The 22,514-nt window shown below is 32.8% G+C and overlaps 1 protein-coding gene across 6 annotated transcripts in view; it reads left to right on the top strand.

Annotated features, from left to right (window-relative positions):
• Positions 1-4,956: 4,956 nt before the first annotated feature.
• Positions 4,957-22,514, top strand: part of LOC144974817 (protein DENND6A-like) — a 35,416-nt gene continuing 17,858 nt past the window's right edge. Inside the window, exons 1-14 of one of the 6 annotated variants that reach the window (XM_078918133.1) lie at positions 5,005-5,853; positions 7,052-7,090; positions 8,238-8,280; positions 8,852-8,961; positions 9,408-9,488; positions 10,247-10,352; positions 10,707-10,786; positions 12,183-12,245; positions 14,371-14,426; positions 16,392-16,452; positions 16,878-16,939; positions 18,187-18,282; positions 19,382-19,476; positions 20,189-20,221. In XM_078918133.1, coding sequence (XP_078774259.1) covers positions 5,698-5,853; positions 7,052-7,090; positions 8,238-8,280; positions 8,852-8,961; positions 9,408-9,488; positions 10,247-10,352; positions 10,707-10,786; positions 12,183-12,245; positions 14,371-14,426; positions 16,392-16,452; positions 16,878-16,939; positions 18,187-18,282; positions 19,382-19,476; positions 20,189-20,221 — 1,081 coding nt within the window. In that variant the 5' untranslated portion in view covers positions 5,005-5,697. Of the gene's footprint in view, positions 5,854-7,051; positions 7,091-8,237; positions 8,281-8,851; positions 8,962-9,407; positions 9,489-10,246; positions 10,353-10,706; positions 10,787-12,182; positions 12,246-14,370; positions 14,427-16,391; positions 16,453-16,877; positions 16,940-18,186; positions 18,283-19,381; positions 19,477-20,188; positions 20,222-22,514 lie in introns of all 6 variants that reach the window. The other 5 variants (XM_078918134.1, XM_078918137.1, XM_078918135.1 and 2 more) reach the window with 5 other exon arrangements.

Raw genomic sequence — 22,514 nt, forward strand, 5'->3', positions numbered from 1 at the left:
GCAATAGCGTTCGTCTCACAGTACGAAGGCTGAAGCCTCCGAATACCAGCGAGCAGATGGGGTATTATTAATTATTTCTGATGATGACGTATGGGAACCTTACATTATGTCTTGTGCATCAATAATTAAAAAAAAAAGAATATGTCATGTCATTTAATGGTGATTTCAACAAAGCTAAATGTGAAGTCCAGGGGAATTTGGCTAAACCCAGTGAGGACAAAAGGCGATGGGCGGACGAACAAGTGGTTCCAAGCATTATGCATTGGTTGGATGGAAGATGATACAGTGATACACAACATAAAATGACGTACATATTTAGATTGTGGTGTCTGCAACACAACAAAAATGGTTTAACCATGATATTACCATGAAATTATACACCAACTCATGGTCGAATTCAGTCAAATTTTCAACAGCATCAAACTTGATAATAAACGGGACACTTGCTTGATGTGAAATGGTATCAAGTTATGGTTTTATGGTAAAGAATCCCCTTTATGTCCCTGTCATTTTGTTCTGCAAAGATCTCTCATGACGGAAATGGTTGGTGAGGAAAGCAGTATTTAATTACATTCAATAATATATTCATTAAAGATTATATTACACTTCAATAAATAAATAATAAATGAATACATAATATTGAAAAAGCGAATGTGTTTAACAGATTCTTCAACGGTATTTTTCCTATTGAAGATCTCAGTAATGTGCCTACTTGTGAAAACAAATCCTTTAGGAGTGCATTGGCAGATTTGAATTTACTAAAGACAATGTGAAAAGTAAACTAGACAATCTCAACCAGAACAAATCACCCGGTCCTAACATGTTTCACCCACGCTTACTGCACTCATTATCAGACGAACTCTCTGAACCAGTAGCTATATTGTATTTTTAAAAATCACATGATTATGATATACTTCCATTCATTTGATTGGAAAGAGGCTCAAGTGATACCGCTATTCAAGAAAGGAGATAAGACCAATTCGGGAAAAGTAACATTCTGTTCTATTGTTTGCAAAGTATTTTCAAAGACAGCATCATAGAACATTTAACAGTCAACAAGTTGTTATCAGTTACCAACATAGTTTTGCCACTGGTCATTCATGCTCTACCAGTCTCTTAATGACACTAAACGACTGGACAGAAATGTTAGACAAAGGATCACCAATCGATGTAATCTACCTAGACCTTGCTAAGGAATTCGACTCTGCCCCACATTAAAGACTATTAAAGGAGCTGGAAACATATGGCATTCATGGGAATAGTCTAAGCTGGGTTAGACACTTTCTTATTGGCATAAAACAGAGTTAGCGTATACGGCACAGTATCCGACTAGGTAGAAGCGGTCAGCGGGGAAGCACAAGGTAGCGTTCTTGGACCAGTCCTCTTTGTCGTTCTCATTAATTATTTAAATAGTGTCCTATCTAGCTCATCCAAGTGTTCAATGCACGCTGACGACACCAGGGTATACATCAAAGTGAACAAATTAAGCAACAAGAACACCCTGCAGAAAGATATTAACAAGTTAGTTGATTGGACAGATGAATGGCAACTAAGGTTCGATGCTGGAAAATGCATCATACTACATCTTGTAAAGAAAAACTCTCAGCGTAATTATGAAATGAGTAATCACCACGGCAACGACACGACAGCTCTCAGTAAATAAGGCCAATAGAATCCTTATTAGAAGGTCCTTTACATTTCTCAATTTCGAGTCCATAAGAATGCTTTTTAATGCTCTAGTTTGGCCTCACCTAGAATTCAGCAATTCAGTATGGTCACCCAAATATGAAAAGGACAAGAAGCCGTTTGAAGGTGTGCTCCGCAGACCAACTAATATAAAACCAGGCGTAAAAGATAAAGGCTATGCAGAACGACTGAAGATGATTGGAGTTCCCAGTATGACATAATATAGACGTATCCGAGGTGATATGATAGAAACATAAATTTACGCACGACCTGTACGATGTCCAGAAGAGGATTGTTTGTGTTTGCTGATAGCACTGCCAGAGGCCACAAATATAGTAATTTAAAAATGGAACTAGACAGGTTGAATTTGCTATTATCTCACATAAGAGAAAACATATTAGTGCGAGGTTACACGAAGTAGACAAACTTTTCCTTCTGTTGATGTATCGCATGCCTTTATTGACACAAGCGAGGGCAGATGCAGACCGCCAAACGGGTTGAAACAAAAGTTGCATGTAAATGCGCACCAAATAAATTTCAGATTTCGCACAAGGGTTACTACGCAGCAGTTGCAGCACAGTAAGCGTCGTTTGAACTGTCACAAACCCATAAATCGACCAAAGCTGACCTTTTGCACAAAGTTGCTCGACTGAGATGGGCACGTGAACTCTATTACTGGGATCAAAATATGTGAGACGGTATTTTGTTTACAGACGAATCGCTGTTTGAAGTTGATACTGAAGACAAACGTACTTCGGGCTATTGGCGTCGAGGTGAAAGTTTCAATGACAAAACCATCATTGAAGTAACAAATCGAGACTATGGATCCTGTAGTGGGGTGGGGAGTGATAACCAGTGGTAGAAAAACTGAAGTAATAGGTGCAACCAAGGACTCGTGTCAGACCTATACATCAGCAATATTCCTGAACCACCCGTCGTCCCGTTTATTCGGAATTAAAATAATCAAGTAGTGATATTCCAATTAGATATCGTCTCAGCACATAGAGCTCGACCGATATCTGCTTTCCTAAACGATTCAAATCAAAGGGTGATGAACCCGTGGCCAACTGTGTCACCTGACATGATTCCCATTGAACATACGTGGGATTTTATGAAAAATAAAGTTTGTAAAAAAAACAAACAAACAACAATCAAGAAAGCTTTACAAAAATTTATATACTATTTTATTAGACTAAATACAATTTGCACGGACATACATGCAGAACCAGTCAATCAGCTGACATCATCAAGGAGGCAAAGATTTGTGGCATTGATCAATTGTAATGGTGGACATACAAAATACGTAAGCGCATCGTGTGTGATGATTTCAATTTTTATATGGCATTGTTTTAGTTCCAACCAGTATTGAACTATAAGCGGAAACAAACTGTCCAGTTTATTTAGTAAATGACTATATAATTCGAACAGAGCCAAATGCAACACACCACTCAGGCAGCATTTCTCTAGGCAGCGTGTAATTGATCGATGGAACAACCTTTCAATCTCAGTCGTTGAAGCTCCAGACCTCAACACCTTCAAGAGGCAATTGGATTCAATAGTCTGATGTCACGTCCACCCACCAACGAGCAGCTTGGTTCTAAACAAAGAAAACCGGTACTTTTTATTCTTCATGCTGGCTAGAACTTTTTCACATGTCATGTGATAAGAATGTATAAAAGTCAAAACATGATCAGATTTATAATGCTTTTCTCCTCTGGATACACTTTTATGCTCGTGGGAGAAGTATTTCATAAGGGCGTCCGCCATTGTTCCGATAGTTTAGAACCATTTACTAAGTTACTCTGCGTCATTACGAGGGAAGTGACGTCACGACTGTTGACGCCTATTTGATTGCCTCTGTTTCAACAATAGATTCAGCTTAGTTGAGCCCCTCATCAAACCGAGATGACTGCAAAAAATTATCTTTAGCCTAGATCAGTAAAGGCACTGAAAGTCTAATTCGCTGGACACACTAAACACTACACTATACTTTAATGAAATAAATAAATTGGGCTCCAACCATGACGCTACAACTTTTTAGTCTCACTTCAGATAACACCCCTGTTTATTTTTTTAAAGGACTAGATCCTAATAACTTTACATCCCTACGACTAGCCGGGATAATGACAATGTTGCTGCTTGAAGCTCGAAGGAAAAAAAAATAACGATAGGTAAAGACATGTAAGCTTCAATGTATTGAACGATGACATGTCTATTTATAATTTATCGCCATTCTCACATTTCTCATTCGTCTTTAGTGTTTCTTTCATTCATCGTGTTTTGTTGGTATAGGGGAAACCCGCCACGTCCAGATTACCTGTCTTCGCTCAATAAATACAAGCTTACATTTCATTACATCGATATGTTTTATTTTACGAATAACCGGAGAACCCAAAGCTTCTCAAACACCGCGTGTATGCTTCAGTTATTTGTAATTTTTCTTCTGAATTTTTTTATCCATATACAACAGAGGACAATTCGATTAGAAGTTTAATAATCTGTATTTGCTATACAATAGCGTAAAGATACTTTACTGAAAAAGTCAATGGATAAATAAAAAAAGCACTCAAGGAATAGATAGTTTTACAGGAACAAACACATCGGATTCAAAACATTTATAGACCCTACCTTTGAAGATAAACATAGACATTCATTACACTTTAAAAAAAAGACACCACATGATATTTCATTTTCGTATACAATATGTCTGCAACAACAACAACAACAAAAAATGCTTTCCTACGATTGTTAACAAAAAATATGTTCTGATCTCCTTATTGCAGAACAGATCATGTGTTTGTTTATATATTATATATATATTGGTGTTTATGGAGATTGGTTATATGATTCATGATGGATACTGTAACAAAGAATTGAAATAAAAATAGGAAAGCAAAACAAAAACATACAAACAAACAAACAAACAAACAAAAAAAAAAAACAACAACAACAACAACAAAAAAACAACAAAAAACACACACACACACACACATGTATATGTATATTTAAATAATGAATGTTTTATTCTAGAGACGCGCTTGCAAGTCCATGGTCCATATTAACACAAGTAAAAGTTTGTAATATTATGTGATTGCCATTGGTATTCTGTAATACCTTTTGAAAAAGTAAATTGTAGATATTTGGGTTTTTAAAAAAGAGTTTATTGCAGTGATCAATATTAAAATTTGATTGCATTCAATTTTGTAACCAAATAATAGACCGCGCCAGATAAATTCGGTTCTAAATCTAACGAACTCCGGGTAAATGATTATACTGTACTTTTTTTTTCGTTTCCGGGTCATCAATATTTATTTTTCTATGCTACACTATCTACCTAATCTTGGCCTTGTCCCTTTACTCGACCACCCTCCTGAGTCAAGTTGTTTTTCCTTTTCAATGTCATTAAACCTATTCATTTTAAAGAATGGTGATTACAATAAAGCAATCACATATTCTCCATTTCTAAACGGGAATGGAGTGTGGTGTCAGGGAGAATAAAGATTTGATGAGAGACGAACGTAAGAGTTGAGTAAGAAAGGTGGCCGCGTTATCGGCCATCTCAGTATCTCAGCTGGCCATCAAACTTTGTTGACTTATTAGACTCACTAAGATGGATATTACATCTTGAACTGTCAAGAACTATGAAATGATATATTTGTGAAATTAAGGCCTTCCCTTGACTTTTGTTGAGCTCACTCTCACTCTCAATCTCAAGTTTACACCAATTCAACTTTCATTCTTCATCAAATTCAAATAATAATAAGGCTCCCTTCAACTTCAACAAATCTTCAAATAAATCTCGTCTATCCAAGAAGGTAATCAGGTATAGAGAATAGAGTGTCGGTGGCATCGAACAAAGATCATAGATAGATCTAGAACTGATTAAAATAGGTCTGGATCCTGGGACTGACTAAAAGCCATTGATTTATATTATTTTGACATTTATTATTGAATTGTCACTCGGCAGCAAACTAAACATTTCAAATCACGAGTTTCATTTTACTCATCGACATGGAATATCAAAATTCTGTGCAGTCAGGCACTGATGTTCCCATTCATGATGACGATCTTAAGTCACTTGCGGTTTTACCATGGGATAAATTTTCAAATTGGATTCATTGTGCCTGTGTCGTCACATTTGATTTGGAACTGGGTCAAGCGATGGAGGTAAGGCAAATTTGTAAAAAGAAAAAAAAAGTAGGCCTAGCCTGCCTAAATGTTGAGTTGAATTTAAGTTGAGGTTAAGTTGCTTTTTTTTTTTTTTGTTCAACCATGTGACTGATGACACAAAAATCTCTAATAATTTTTTCCCCCGCTAAACTATATCAAATGTTATTTTTTCTATTTCTATGACTTATGCCATTTAGAAAAAAATCTTTTGTGTTAGAATCTAGAGTTTAATATTAAAGTAAGACTAAGACGAAGTGACTAGATATCACTTTAATCTAGCGACACCTAATGCAACACTAGATATCGCTCTAAGTCTAAGAGCAACACCTAACGTAACGCTAAATATTGCTCCATCATTTTGTTAACGGAGTGTCTACGTACACAGTAACCGAGCACCTTGCCTCAGGATCTACGTACACAGTAACATGGTAACCTTACTTGTACCGCGTTTTGAGAGGGAGCGGCGAGGGGGCATTGAGCTTGGTGCATGGTAACTTCTGACCTTGCTCTTTTCTTTCTCCCCCTCCCCCCCCCCCCCCCTTCCCATTTATGCGCGCACATATGTCTGTGTGTGTGCGTGCATGTGTGTGTGTTATAGAGGCAGAACGTAAGCAGTAGCTGGGCCTGATTAATTTGGCCAAATAGAAAAGCTATAGTTTGTTATTAGTATTAGACATCCACTACACAATGTCTTGTCATTAGCCCAGGCCTAGTGAGAAACAAATCCTACATGTATTGCAAATCGAGCAGAAAGTTTTTGTTTTACCATGAGATGTGAAGGGGAAGGGATGACACCATGACAAGAGAGAGAGAGGGGTGGGGGGCATGGGAGAAGATGAAAGAAACAATGGGTCGCCTGATGACGTAGATCAAAGGGGTGATATGGAGGTGCTTTACATTACATGGTTCGTGCAATTTTAACGTCTTAACAGTAACACTGATTTTTTTTTTTCATCCAGATAATAGTTACCTTATTGTTTATGCCGAATAAATTGTTTCCACCAATTAAGCTATAATCGCATAGCTTGTCATTTAATGACACACACACACACACATGGAGAGAGAGAGAGAGAGAGAGAGAGAGAGAGAGAGAGAGAGAGAGAGAGAGAGAGAGAGAGAGAGAGAGAGAGAGAGAGAGAGAGAGAGAGAGTCTTTTGTCTTTACATTGATGTCTTTCATTGCTTTTCTTCCACAGCTTATTTATCCAGGTCATGTCAAGCTGACTGATAAAGAGGTATTTAACTCCTTGCTCGCTCACTGGATGTTATACTAGTTTAATGGGCATAGCATATTTATATACATATGAAATGAATGAAGTTGGCATCACTCGTCTCTTTGTATTGTTTTTAGACTGCCAGTTGGGTGATTAGTTCTCACTAAAATACCTCTATCAGCTTCTAAATGTCAAAGGTTACTCACAATTTTGCGTGTGTACGTGTGATTCGACTAGCTGGTTTAAAAGGTGAGCATTTTATAAATCCGTATCATCAATAAAACTCAAATTCAATGAAGCCTGTAACAACCTATTTCCTGTATTATCTTTGCAATTATGTCATCTATTACTATTACGTTGATTAGCTTGACTTATGAGCCTTTCACATCTCTGTTATCGAACTGGGACACCTTGGCTGCCTCCACCAAGTCATGCTTTAGGTTTAAGTTACGTTGTTAATCTATACATGTTCATTCAGTATCTGGAAGAAATCAGTTTTACAATTATACAATGGTTTGTATATATGAATGTGTATTAATTATTTGATTTGTAGCAAATATGTTACATAATTCCTGATACCATCATAAAACGCTATCAAAAGGGCATATTTTCATTGCGAGCTGAATTTATACTCAATATTTTTAAAATAAATTTTTTTTGTTCAATTTTAAAAATAATTTAACCTTGAAAAACATTTTTTGTTGCTGTTGCGGTGTTTGATAAAATGAGTCCCTGCTAAAATGTTTATGATCTACATATGCAGAGAGTGGCAAATTTCATTGTAAAATCGTAGCTGTTACCATTTGACATCTTGGAGAAGACAAAAATGAATGATCAACTTGGTTGATAATTATTCAGTGTAATAACTTCTTTTTTTTTTTTTTTTTTTTTTTTTTTGCTATTTGAGCTGGTTAAAGCAAATAATGAAAATATATTTGTGACTCATACCCAAATGGAGATGCATAAAATTAATCTAAAATAGGTTGTATGTTGTGAACATATAGTTCTGTTTCCCCTTCTGAATGTAAACTTGAAAACACAAGGGTGGCTTGGACATGTAAAGTGATATTTGTTGTTTTGAATTTTATAGATTAAAAAAATTATATATATTAATGACTTTTTGAAACATCATTGCTATAACACTTTGAAACTTTATTTTTTTTTTCAGAGGATGAATATTTGTTACCTGTCATTTCCTGATTCGAATTCTGGTGAGTTGAATAAGAGGTGACAAGCTGGTTTTTTTTTTTGTTTTAAAGAAAAAATATTTCTTTTCTCAACTTTTTTTGTTTATTTCTTTATGCATGACTTAAAAAAAAATCATTGACTGAATGTATAATTTTGACCCCACACGTCGAAGCGGTATTTGGAAAACGAAGAAAATCGGTTTTAAAGTGAAAATGGTCAAAATAATCAAATTTCAGTTTTTTTTGTAATTTCAGAAACTGCAATAATTTTTCTACATAAAATCATAATGATTGAACATAAACATTTGTGATAAATTGTATAATTTCAAGTTTTAAAATGCAACTATCAGTGACGCATTCAAAACGTTAGTTGACTTTCTCTCAGAAAGCCACCCTTTCCAGAGCTTAATTATACTGAGTCCTTTCCTCCACCAATAGCATGTAAGATATCACAGCAAAGGGCGTGTCTTTATCTATCTCAGAGAATACATGGCTGAATCGGCAATTATATGGTTCAACCAATAATGAACTTTAAAACTTTTTGACTTGTATATTATATTTCAGAATTTAACTTTCTTTCCCTTTTTTATATCAGGTTGCATGGGAGACACCCAGTTTCATTTTCGTATAAGAAGGTGTCCTGGGTGCAAGACTCTGATAAGAATGCACAGTCACTATAATAAAGACTGTCCTGTTGCTCTACAGGTGAGATATTTATTATCAGTGAATGGAGGGTTTAGCACTGGCTGCTGAAATAGAGCGGATCAGTGACGAGATAGAAAGAGAAGAACAAATATTACTATTTGCACTATAAAAGAAAAAATAAATTTGCAAGTCAAAATAATGAAGTGTACATAATGGATGCATGGTTGTTTTATTGTATTTTGTGGAAATAAAAATAGTGTTGTAATAGAAATATTGAAATATTCCTTCCATAAACGTTGATAAACTATCAATACTCTGCCCACCCCTTCCTTTCCCTATATTCATTCTTTCCACATTGAAAAACTAAGTTTCATCAATTTTAAGTCCCATTTATTAAGGGATCTTCATTATTATTATCATCATCATTCATTATACTCTTCATGGCCATTATTATCATGAGTACGGTGCTCTGAAATTCACAATGATTATTTTATTTTCACTTCTAGTGTGACGAGGCTTACTACTATGGTTTTGTGTACTTCAGACAGACCAAAGACAGATCAATACGAAGGGGTTACTTTCAAAAGGTACAAATTTATACCAAATATTATATATTGTTTAGCTTCAACTTAGAAAAAATGTTTGCTGGCAGTGTGTTTATTTTGTTAAGTACCAAATTAGCTGAGGAAAGGAGCAATATTGTCAATAATCATACCACTCTATAGGCTTCCTATGGGTTATCACACCCTCCAACAACTGCATCACACTTGCTACCACATTCCCGACAGAAGTGAGAAAATTATGTGATGTTTATGATTGCTTTTTTAAAAAATTCTTTTTCTGTCTAGACCATTCAAAAAAATTTTTTTTATCCCTTAAATGATAACAAAAGAGAAGTAATGGAGAGAGAGTGCTTGTAGTGGGGTTAATCAATAGTCTGAGGCTAATTAGGATTGCATTAGTTCAACTGTGCTTATTACGCCAAAGGAATATTTTAATGATAATTATTTCCAGGGAATTAAAAACTTGTCCTCTTCCTGGATAGACACGAGTGTGGAGGAACTTGAACCCATCTAATTATGGCTGACTCATTTCAATGTAAAGTCATAAGCAAACTCGTGAGCTTTCCAAACAAAGAAGAAGCAAAAGTTAACAAGAAAATGCCAGGTTATGTCATGCAATTATCCAAAAAAGAAATATTCATGATTTATAATTGCTTAAATTTTTTTAATTGGTTGATTTTTTAAAAATTAAACAAAACAGTTTTTGTATGTCAGATTATTCCTTCGTTTAATTTATCACTCATTACCATTTGTATTTTTTAATTTTTTGTTTTTCTTCACAGTCTGTAGTACTTATCACCAAGCTTCCATGTGTTGCCCTATTCAACCAGATCATTAGTATTATTGCCCCAGAGTATTTTGACAACGGGGAACCTAGTCTTGAAGCAGGTACTCAAACACCACGTATACCAATGAAAAATCGTTTTTGAAAATGCATTGAATTTAATGAATAATGAAAGAAAAATTAGTATGAAGTGAAATGCCAGAAAAAAAAAAATATTTTGAAAAAATGCCATCCTTGCCTTGGGGATTTAACTGCAAACCTTTTGTTGTCCAGGCCAATTTTAACTACTATTATCACCTCCCTCCCTTTAGTATTATCTCTTTTTGAGGAGTCTTGACGATATTTGTTTCTTATATATTTTGTTTTGTAATGGCTAGGATTGTTGTAATTTGTAATAGCTACTTCTCCTTCCTTTTTACAACATTAAAACAACCTTTATAAAAATGTTCCATTTTTAGCTTGCCATGATATAGATCAATGGCCTCTACCAGTGCCTGGAGACACATTAAATCTACCTATAATGGGAACAGTTTTACAGGTAATGGCTTCTTGTTCTCTAAATATTTCTTTTCAATTTATTCTCACATTTTTTAACGTCAAAGATTTTTTTTGTGCATGTGTAAAAATTTGCATTTCACAATGAACTTAAACATAGTAATTAATTTAAAGGAGATTAAATGTGGATATTGCGAAAACACGCTCATGTATAAATGGAAAATTAAAACTTTGCTTTCCTTTTCTTGTGAACTGTCTTTCACATCTCTTCTTACACGAAAGACATGTAAAAAATTACCATTCTTGACTTATTTTTTGCTTGAGTCCTGAATATGCTTGAGTTCAATTTTACGCAATATTGATGTAGAATTATTTATGGACATTTATATTAGTTTTTAGCTGAAATTTATCTTTTATCATCATTTTTTCTTTATAATTTTGCATGAATTATTATCACCCTTTTGTTTTTAAGTTCATCTAATAGTTTTTGTTTCTATGATATGCAGAGAATGAAAAGTAAAACCTGGATATACAGCCAATGATGCTTAGAATTAGATTGAAATTTATTTATTTATTTAAATAGTATATATGAAATTGTATTATTCTTATCTTTTGTTATTTGAAACCCTGTGAATTCATCCCATGCTAAATAAAGTAGTGGCATTTATTGATTAAATAAATCAAATTCATTGCTAAGCTTGTTAAACTGTCTTTTGAGCCACACTTCTTTAACTGCAGTAGGGATGGAATCTGTGTTGTTTATTTCTTTTCTGATCTCTTTTAATTTTTTTTTTCTGCAAGTCAAATAATCTTTCTTCTGACACATATAATATGAAAGGTGAAAAAATCAAGTTGAGTACTTGTTTGTAAGATGAGTTCCATCCCAGTGAATGATATCTCTCCTTTTTTCTCTGTAAGAAATTTATTCATAAATAACGTTTCTTATAAAATATAACATATCGGACCACAGTTACAATATATATTTATATTTTGTATTTATTGATAATTTGTTGGCAGAACATGCAAATAATGTTTGTTCATTTGACACTTTAATGTGGATTGCATGGTTCTTTTTTTATCTGGATATTATTTGGATCACTGATTTTTTTCTTTTCCTGATTTGATTATTGTTTTTGATTATTTTTTTCTTTTCCTTATTTGATTATTGTTTTTGATTATTTTTTTCTTCTCTTTTGGACCTATTTATGACTTATTTTTTGATAAATAATTGGTTGCTAAATCAAAGCTTTGCCAACAATGTTATAATTTATCTTTTTTTTTTCAGGTAGTTCTTTGTTTTTGCCTCCTATATTTATTTCATGTGTTTTTTTTTTCTTTGTTATTTTAAAAATTCTGAATATCAATTTACTTTCAATTTCTGTTTTGATTTTTAATTTTATTTTCTTTGTGCACATTGTTCCTGTTGCCATTTGCTAAAGGTGCGCGTGCCATGTAGGTCAGACAAGCTTATAGGGTCTACCCCGCCCAAGAGTGATACACTGGTAAGAGGAGTCAAAAGAGAGCATGAATTATAATTTTTCAGTTGACAACTTAAAAATAATGTTGCCAATTAATGAAATGTATAGCATTCAATAACTTTTCATATTTAACAATTTAATTTTGAATTTGTTAAGGTTAAATTTTTAAGGAACATAATACGACGGTTTATTCTATATTATAACAAGGATGAGAAAGAGATAGTCATTAAATTTTGTTGCAAACTCACTTCAATATCAAATGATTTTATCAATAGATATTTCACTATGTTCCACTTTTACTTCAATATCCTCGCTTTAACCAGAAACTCAATGTTTCTTCTCTTTGCACTGAAAACAATTTTATGGAAGTGACCTGTAAAGCATCCACTTTATAAATTCTTTTAATGATGAAGGTAATCATGCAAATTTGAAACACTTGACACACACCTATGGTGTCTAAATTTATTTCACAAAGTAGGTACAGTTTTTACACTTTAGCTGCTTATTTTTTTTTTTTGTATTTTAAATGATAAGTGTTATGTGAAGGAACTGCTTGCTGCTTTGCTAAAACCGCCCCCAGCAATCTTTTACCTTGCACTTAAATTAAATTTAAGAAGACAACTTATACTTTTACTCTAGCATGGCATGATTTCTTACCATTTTACCAAGAGAGCAGTCATTGGATTGGGATGAGGACTTCATTGTGAATCCCACTCGCAATTCTGTTACTGCCCTCTTTGTGAAAACAGTGAAGTCCATAGGTTTAACTAGGTAAATAAAGGGAGGACTCAGAATTTGGAAGAAAATCAGATTTATTGTTAAAGGCTCTATACACACTCTACACTTACTTTCAATATCTAAAACATCTTGAATGGATTGATCATTCGATTAATCTTGGTCACTAAGAAACCAAAATTACTTTTTAAAATTTTTTTTTGCTTGGCTATATCTCAATCATTGGCAAACATTAATAGTGTTGCTACGTAATTGCTTATATCGCCTGTAAAAATACTCTGTTAATGGACTGTGTAACTGAACTCTATATTTACCACTTTGAAGGGGGTGGGGTAGACATTTTCTGGCCTTTGATGGGATTTTTGTGCTTTGTCCAAAGCTGAGATGAGACTGGCTTATTTCTTCTGATTGTATTTCATTACAGGGTCTAGAAAAATGATACAATTTGTTCTTTTGCCAATGTTCCATCCCATGTCAAAATTTGGTAAAAGGATAGTTGTAAAATAAAGTTAAAAGAAATTCAAATAAGACCCAATCCACCCCTTTAACAAGTCTTTTTTGATATTTAACATAACACTCTACACGATACACCCCTCAAACAAGTCTTCTGGTCGTTATCATCAGACACTGGTACAAGAAACACTTCTCTAACAGGTCTTTTGCCCAACGTCTTAAGGTCACATTTTGGTCATTACTTCTGAAAGCTTTTATGTTGTGTTTAAGATTAAGAAAAAAATAACCTTAGTATCAGAATCAGCTGTATTGTTTCTTAAAAAAAAAAAAGTAATAAGCCCTATAGAGGTGAAATTTATTCTACTTTCTGTTATTTGTAGCCTGTAAAATTAAATGGACAGAAACAATTGCTTACTACCCCTACCCTAGAGTACTTTCTATCAGATCTGACAGACCCAACAACCCAATCATAGCTGGCTGGACAGAAGGGTCAGAAAATAAAGTTAATTTCTGTGAATTCAAATGTGATACATTTGTTCACGAGCCGAGTTTTCAGTTGGTCATCCCAGACCCCAGGTATCTGATTAAATAAATGTTTTTAGGTCAGTAATATAAGCTCAGTTGGTAGAGCACATGCTTCATGTGCAAAGGGACTGGGGTTGATCCCAGATGGTTGATTTTTTTTCAATCCCCCCCCCCCCCCACCTTTGTCAACCCAGCGGTGAATGGGTAGCTGGGTCTGTTAGATCTAGCGGAAAGTACTTTGCCATAGACTAGCATCCTATCCAAAGGGTAGCAAGCAAGTGCTTTTGTCCATTTCACGCTATAGAACCTGGGATAAACTCCAGCTCCATTGGCCTTATGCCTCTGAAGAGCCACTTAAAAAAAATAAAAATTCTGGGATTGGACTGATACAAATATGCGTTTTAATATATATTTTTATAAACATTTCCATTTGCAGCATACTATTCCAGCTCACACTATTCTTCCCTCTCTTCACGAAGTTGATATCTACAGGTAATTCATTTTCGTGACATTCTATTTTATATGTTTTGAATATTTTAAGTCAGTATACTTCCTATAGACTAAATTTTATTACCGGTATATTTAAAATCCCCAAAGTTGTGAATGATACAGTGTCAAATAAAGTTGAAAGAAATAATCATGGAAAAGATATTTTCTCTAACTGAAGAATTCACTTCAGACTGACTGATTGTCAGACAGATGTGCTACCACCACTCCTTAGAGGTTTCTCAATAGTCGAGACGACATAATGTTATAAATATTGGTAATAAAGTAGCAATGACTATGAAAAATGTTTTTTTCTCTTTTTGAGGAAAATTTTTGTCTAAAATCCAAGCCCTATCTCCACTGAGTAAAAATGTTTTTGAATTTTGAAAATCCATTCATAAATAAACAAGTTATACAGTTTTAAAGGTGTCATTTATTTGGATGACCCGCAAAGAGGAAAAAAACGCGAAAATATGGGACGCTTTTTCGGCATTTTTTTCGACCTTTGGTTGTATCTTGCGTAATAAGTGGATTAAAAGATTGAAACTTGAAGAGCAAATTAGGATGGTGTTTTGTAAAATACGGGAAAAGTACTCGTCATATTCATATGAAATTTTACAACCAAAAAGAAGAAATGTTCATGTATTACCTTGTCAGCGACAAAACCTCCACGCCCGGTAGTTTTAGAAATATTTTACTCCAAAGAGTAAAAATCTATTTTTAACGGTCTTCTGGTAATCGCAAGAGTTTTGTCGCTTGACATAATCTAAAATGACCTTTTTTCTAACTGTGTGCCAACTTTCAGTCATATTCATCGATAAACAGTGTCGTAATTAATTTTTTAAAATAGCATATACGAAACAGCTTCGTCCCATATTTTGACGCGAATTCGGGCACTTCGTGAGCGAAAAAGAGGCCCAAAGATTTGTGCGGGATAGTCATTGCTAAATAAAGCTGACTGTGTCTGTTATTAATGAGATTTTGATCAAAGTAGCACCTGTAAAGCTTTCTAAATTTACCATGTTTCAGTCACTTGAATTAACATAAAGGCTTTATTTTCTCAACAAATTTCACTGCTCCAGTTTAAAGACAAGAATAGAAATATGTATAATTAGCATGGTTGTATTAGTATTATTGCATAGCTGCCAACCAGTACGATAAAATTGTACTTAGTACGATTTGGCCAATCCAGAAAAAGAAAAAAAATCCAGAAAAAAAAACAAAAAAACTAATGCTCACACCAATGCAGCTCCTTTGTGGCTGTCTTTGCCCTCTTCAGGAACTCTGAGCTGAACTCACTGTCATAGCATGGAGTGCTATTAGACTTGACAATGAGAAGTCCTGTGCTCAGGCTGCCCCTGAACTCAGTCTTATTGTTCCTAACTTGTAGAGTTCCTGAAGAGGGCAAAGACAGCCACAAAGGAGGCTGTTAAGCCCAAGCCTCAGTAATCTGCTTCTGTCACCACCTCTCCATCACTTATGCCTACCCAGTATGATGATAAAGGTAAGCTTCTCTTAGTATTACAGTTCTGACCATTCTAGTACTTAAGTACATTAAATAAATATGCCATTTTAAGACATGAATTGAGCGTCCGCGCCGCACCGTGTATAATAATACGTTTTTGCATTTTGAAAAGTTGGCAGCTATGTTATTGTTAATTACACCAATACTACATTAGGCAACTTTAAGCTCTGGGGTCAATTCATGGACAGCTTGATTCAATTTCATTCTCTCTTATTGTAGTTTGTGACAGCAGAATTTAAAATAAAATAATTTTTAAAGACATTTGTAAAATTTTGAAATTGATTCTTGAAGCTAATTGAAATTAGTGAATTGAAAAGATGTGTCAACTTCCTTTTATTTTTTAGAGGGGGGGGGGGGGGTTGGCTTGATGTAATGATTTTGTTTAAATGTTTTCTGAAAGGGTGTTATTTCAAAACTTCCAATTTGTATAACACTCTCTTCTCCAGTGCATTCCATAGCATTCTACCTCATGTTCAATTGTTATGGGAGTTGGTTCTCATTGGAGAGGTGAGTAGCATGAATTTAAAAGTTTCAACTAATAAAGTACTTTTTGCTTGGATTTTATCAGTACAAAGAGAAATAAAAATGAAGAAATATATAAATCTACTTATTTATGTTATTTTATTAATAAAAACACCTCAACCTCATTTCTTCCCCCCCCCCCCCCCTCTCTCTCTATCTCTCTCTCTCTCTCTCTCTCTTTCTCTCTCTCTCTATCTCTCTCTCTATCTCTCTATCTCTCTCTCTCTCTCTCTCTCTCTCTCTCTCTCTCTTTCTCTCTCTTCCTCCCTCTCTCATAATATACCGTAATCAATTTAATATATTTGTGTGTTCGATTTGCTATATTTGTAGCATGTCATTTTTCTTTCTCAGATTTTTAATGCTTAGTCTAAAATTATTTTCATATGATTGATTAAAAAAATGTTTTCCAGCCCATAATCGTCATGGCCTCATCCCCTACCATTACTTGTCATACAGTTCAAGCCCTAGTCAAGTAAGTGTCTGTTATACAAAATGTAGATGAAGATGAAGGGTACAGGAAAGGTTGTTTGGGCATCACGTTTTTAATATTCTTGTTGTTGACAGTCATATATATTTATTTTTCCCAATAACTATCCATTTATAGAAGAACCTACTTGCTAATATAAAGCTTTTGAGCAATATTGAGACCTTTAAAGTTGCACTACAAACTTTCTGTAAAGTGCCACAATTTGTGGTTTTTTACTAGGATAAGCACATCAATACTAATACTCAATCTGATCGAGAGGTTGATTTATTTGAAGAAGACGAAGAGGTGGTATTTTCTGAGTTGAGATAAAATACAAATAGCAAGTTTCTTTTTCATAGTGATCTTAATTGCTTTGTGTTAAGTATGTTAAGTATGCTTAAAGTGTGCTTTTGCTTTTTTTTTTTTTTTTTTAAATATTTGTTTTGAAAATAATTTTTTACCATTACCACTGAAAGAAAAATTAAGAATTAACTGTATTCATTATTAAATATTACCATATTGTTTTTCCTGATCTTTTATTTTAGAAAGATGAAATATTCTTCCTTTGAGCAAGAAGCTTGCTTCGTATTTTTCTTTTTTCTAAGCTTAATATAATTTGCCTTGTAAAATTTCTGTATCTTTTATTTTGAGTTAAACTGGATTTTCAGCTTGAAATGTTACATGAAATGGAAAAAAAATTTGACAAAAATCTTGTATTGAATCAATTCCCTCTAATTTGAACAATCAAGGTTTAAATTTAAAGACACCTGGAAAGTAGTAGGAATAATGGGGAGGGGGTGAGGAGTGCTCATAGGGGTTTCTATTTTAACGTATTAAAAATTCTCTCTTGAAAAGGCATCAGCAGTTGTCTAGTCATCTAGCTTATATCATGATATGGCAGGTAATAATAATCCTTTTTTAAAGATTTATTATAAAAATTTTGTTTCGGATTGTTTTGTAGTCTTCAGTAATTCATTATTTGTGACTTTAGTTTTTGTTTTGTCTCAATTCTACTTGAAATAAAATTATTATTTCAAAAATGTACATTGTTTTCTTTCTCCATATCTACGATTTGGTCCCTGGCAGTATCACTTCTACATTTCTCGAAACAAGGAAATAGTATGGGGTGGGCTAATGTAACTATTTCTTTCATGGAGTATTCATTTTAGAAATTAAAAAAAAATATCTTCAAGCAATTGCCCTCTTCACCCATCTCATTCCTTTTTTCTTTCTCTTTCTTCCTTTGACAAAAGTATGATAAGCCCTTTGAGGTTCTGCAGTGATTTCAGGCCTTATTTTACCATTCACGACAGCGAGTTCAAGGAGTACACAACCAGAACACAGGCACCGTAAGTTGTCACCCTACACAAATAAAAGACATTGATAATATAGGGGTTTGAGAAATTATTACTAACGTTACTATTGTTATTATTATTATTATTATTATTATTATTATTATTCTTATTCTTATTCTTCTTCTTCTTCTTCTTCTTATTATTATTATTATTATTATTATTATAATATTATTATTATTGTCATTATTATTATTATTATTATGAGTACCATTACCACTATTATTATTGATTGATTGCTGATGGTTTTCTGTGGAAATATTTGATTTTGGAGACAGAGGAAGAATTTCCTCCTTTTCGACCTCTTTCGCAATATTTGCGATATTGCGATATCCCTCATGTCCTCTAATTTTGTGAAATTACAATTCGCTTTACATTTCAGTAAATCTTTCCCTAACTGTTAGGTGTAGACATCTGAACTGTGTGACTATCGGTGGTAGTTTATCATCTTTATTTCTGTAAAAAATGGGGTTATCACCGTTACAATGGGGCTTAAAGGCAAATGTTCAAAATTTTCCTTCTGGCTATTTCACTTTTTGTCAACATCGGTACTCATTATTATGAAAGTTTTTAAAAAGATCCTGAAAACTCACTTATTTACATCTACTTTTGATTAGGATAGTTTCCTTTTTATTTATCAATTTGAGTGCCTAATTCTCATTATTGTAAAAATGCCCAAAACCCCTTCCTCAGGAGATAAGATGTACATTATTATTATTATTATTATTATTATTATTATTATTATTATTATTATTATTATTATTATTATTATTATTATTATTATTATTATTATTATTATCCTGATCTTAGATTATCGTTATCATTGTCATAGTCGTCATCATCATTGTTATTTTTATTTTTATTATTATTATTATTATTATTATTATTATTATTATTATTATTATTATTATTATTATTATTATTATTATTATTATTATTATTATTCTTGTATTTTTTTTTTTTTTTAAATATCAATTATTCTCTCTCTCTCTCTCTCTCTCACTCTCTCTCTCTCTCTCTCTCTCTCTATCTTTCTTTTTGTTTTCAGATTATTCTTTTGATAAAATCATTCCAATAGAAATTCTATTCTTTACAGGCCTCCAGTGATTCTTGGTGTGACAAATCCGTTCTTTGCCAAAACTTTGCAGCATTGGCCACATATAATTCGAATCGGGGAGATGGGAGCTGTTGGTAAGTTGGATTTCTTATTGAGAATAGAACATCTTGCATATTGTATTCAGACACACAGTTTGTTGTGGGGGAAGTTCGGGTCAAACATGTGGTCTCAATAACATAACAGGTCATAATACCATTGATTCCAGTTGTTTTATCCTTCTGTCATTAGCATTATTATTGGTTTTTTAGAAAAAAATAAAGACAAAAGGATGGCACATCCTCTCACAGTTTGTTTGCTACAGGGTGTGTATAAACAAAACTGTGAGAATATCAACCTATAAAGGACCGCTAAGTTGGAGACAAAATCTAGTGAATTTATTTTTGTATTAAGTTAACAAGTGCATGTCTTTACATTTTACTATACTCAAACTTCAGTACCATGCTGTCACTTTTACATATAACATTCATATAAATAAATAATATGCGATCCAGTTTTGTCCAAGTCCAAGATATGGATTTTTACTTTATATTAGATCTGGAATTTTATAGGGAAAATAAAAATTTCATGTTCAACTAGAGATTAAGGCTATTATTTTTTATTTTAGATAGATAATTATTGTTTTTTGTCTTTCTGGCAATGCTGATTATACCTATTTCATTGATTGTTCACTCATTGTTTGTTATAGTGCATGGTAATATATACATTTAAAAAAAACCTCTTTCATTATATTCTTGTGTTGATTTGAATTACTACATGTTATTATGCTATATTATTCTTGGATAACAGTACCTCAACTGGAACAAAGCAAATTCCCAAACGGTATTGATAATTGACAATTTGATTTTGGCTCTATTTTTCGGTGCTCTTTATGTTTCTAGTCCATGATAATTATTGTTATCATTAATAAGCTTTTAATTTCACTTTATAGCTCAGTTATGTTACTCAATGATTTCAGATACTTTTTATCTTTATCCCACATATGATTTGATAATAGCTTTTTTAAAGCGTATGTAAGTAGGAGGGTTTTTGAAAGGAAATGGATTGTATGAAAGATTGATATGTCATTGATTTATATATTTGTATAATTTTAGAACTAATCAGGTTTTCAATTGATTTTTTTTTTTTTTTTTTGGAAAGGGCTGCTTTGATTTATTTTGCTTTTCTTTTGTTTGTTTGTTAAAGGGCATTAAAATAGAAAAGTGTGTGTCGCATTAGGTAAATAACCCATTATGCTTTATTCACCTCAAGGAGAATTAACAATATCAACTTTTAGTGACAAAATCAATTGAACAGATTTTGGTTTCTAACCAAAAGGTCTTAAGAGTTGATAAATTTGTTGACAGATATCTATTTTTTGCCTTTTCGCTTTGTGATATTGAGTGTTTCGAAGTTTAAAATTAAAGAAACACATGTATTTGAGACTGATGAAAGGACATTAGTAAGTCTTCACACAAATGGACACTGTTATCAAGTAATATACAGAAGTATAGAAATAATCTAACTTTCATCAATTTCTCTCAGACAAATAAAAAAAAACTGCAAGATGGTAGGAATAACTTCTCAATATGTTGAAAAATTGCCACTTAGTATTAAATCTGATTTATTTGTCATTTTTCAACGAAAAGATACTGATGAAAACCAAAACTAGGTTTTAAAAATAATCTAATAAAGATATCTCTTAGTATCAAACGTTGTCTAAAGCACTTGCTACAGTCTCTTTATAGCTTTTTGAAAATTAAGTTCATAAGATAATTTCATATAAAGTACATAAGAAATTTGATAGATGGAAAAGTTAGCAAAACAACCTGGTGATGTTGAGTTTCCGAACTAATGTAAGTTTTAAAAAAAATATATTTGTTTGCTAAATTGCCCAGTCATGTCGACCGTTTACTCCAGCCTAAAGGTTAATCAGTGGATTGAATAGTCATTCATATCTCTCTTGCTCAAATGCTGACGTTTTACTTGGTTATTTAGAATCTATTTTTCTTACAGATTGAATGAAAATGATTTTCCTAAAAAAAAAAAATTAGAAAGAAAGAGAAATGCAGGGTTCTTCTATTTGCAATCCATGTGATCAAATACAAAATTATCTCTTAAACTTATTTGGCACTACAGCTTAAGACATGTTAAGGAAAAATTCTAAATCCATTTATCACTTAATGGATTGATTATCTGTTATTTTATTGATATAAGATTGGATGGAGTTATTTAGTTAAGAGAGACGATGAATTTATTTGGAGTTTTTTATTGTTTTTTTTTCGTTTTTGTTTTAGTATAATACTGTCATTGTCTAGACAGCTCATAAAACATTTCTTTTTGCATTTTGAAGAATTAAGTTGACATCATCGACCTATTTTGTTATATTCCTCATCCTACTTTGGTTTTTTTTTAAAACAATTACAAACAGAAGAACGAAATAAGCAATGGCTAAGAACATTTATTATTTGCTAAGTTGAAGTTTAAATACATTAAAAAGCAATGCAAACTCAACTCAGTTCATGTAAAATGTAACAAAAAATGTTTTTGTTGCTTGCTATAAAACGATTAATAGTCATTGAAGATTTAAATATACGGCATCGTAGACAATCTTTAGCTTTTAAAATCTCTCAATTAGAGATTAGAAATGTAAATTTTAATGAATGATTTACTTGTTTGTTTTTTTTTTTTTTTTTTTTTTGGGGGGGGGTAGTTATGGGTTGTTAAAATGAAATTAAAGTGGTAAATTATTTTTTCTTTGGTAAAGTTTGTAAAGATTTCATATAAAATAGAAAAACCGAGCTATAAAATAATCAGATCAAGGGATTTTAATAGTTTCCAAAACATACATTTATTGCCAGATCCATTATGATTGCCCCACATGCTCCACATGATGAAATAAAGCTAAAATTGAATATTTAGAGGGATGACTAAATTTTTTAATCCTCAAAGAACTCAAATTTTGCAATTGTAATTATTCTTACTTTACATCAAATTTTCAATAAGACATAAAAAACGAATTGTGTTGTTGGTGACATATAAGCTTAATTGTGTGCTGATTTGGCAAAACCCATCGGATGTTACATGAGCTAATTTGGAGATACGAGGGAGTAAAGGTGTAAAATCTTTATTTGCA

Source organism: Berghia stephanieae, chromosome 6 (assembly GCF_034508935.2).
Source record: "Berghia stephanieae isolate SIO BIC M18660-M18661 chromosome 6, UCSD_Bste_1.3, whole genome shotgun sequence".
Classification (NCBI taxonomy): domain Eukaryota; kingdom Metazoa; phylum Mollusca; class Gastropoda; order Nudibranchia; family Aeolidiidae; genus Berghia; species Berghia stephanieae.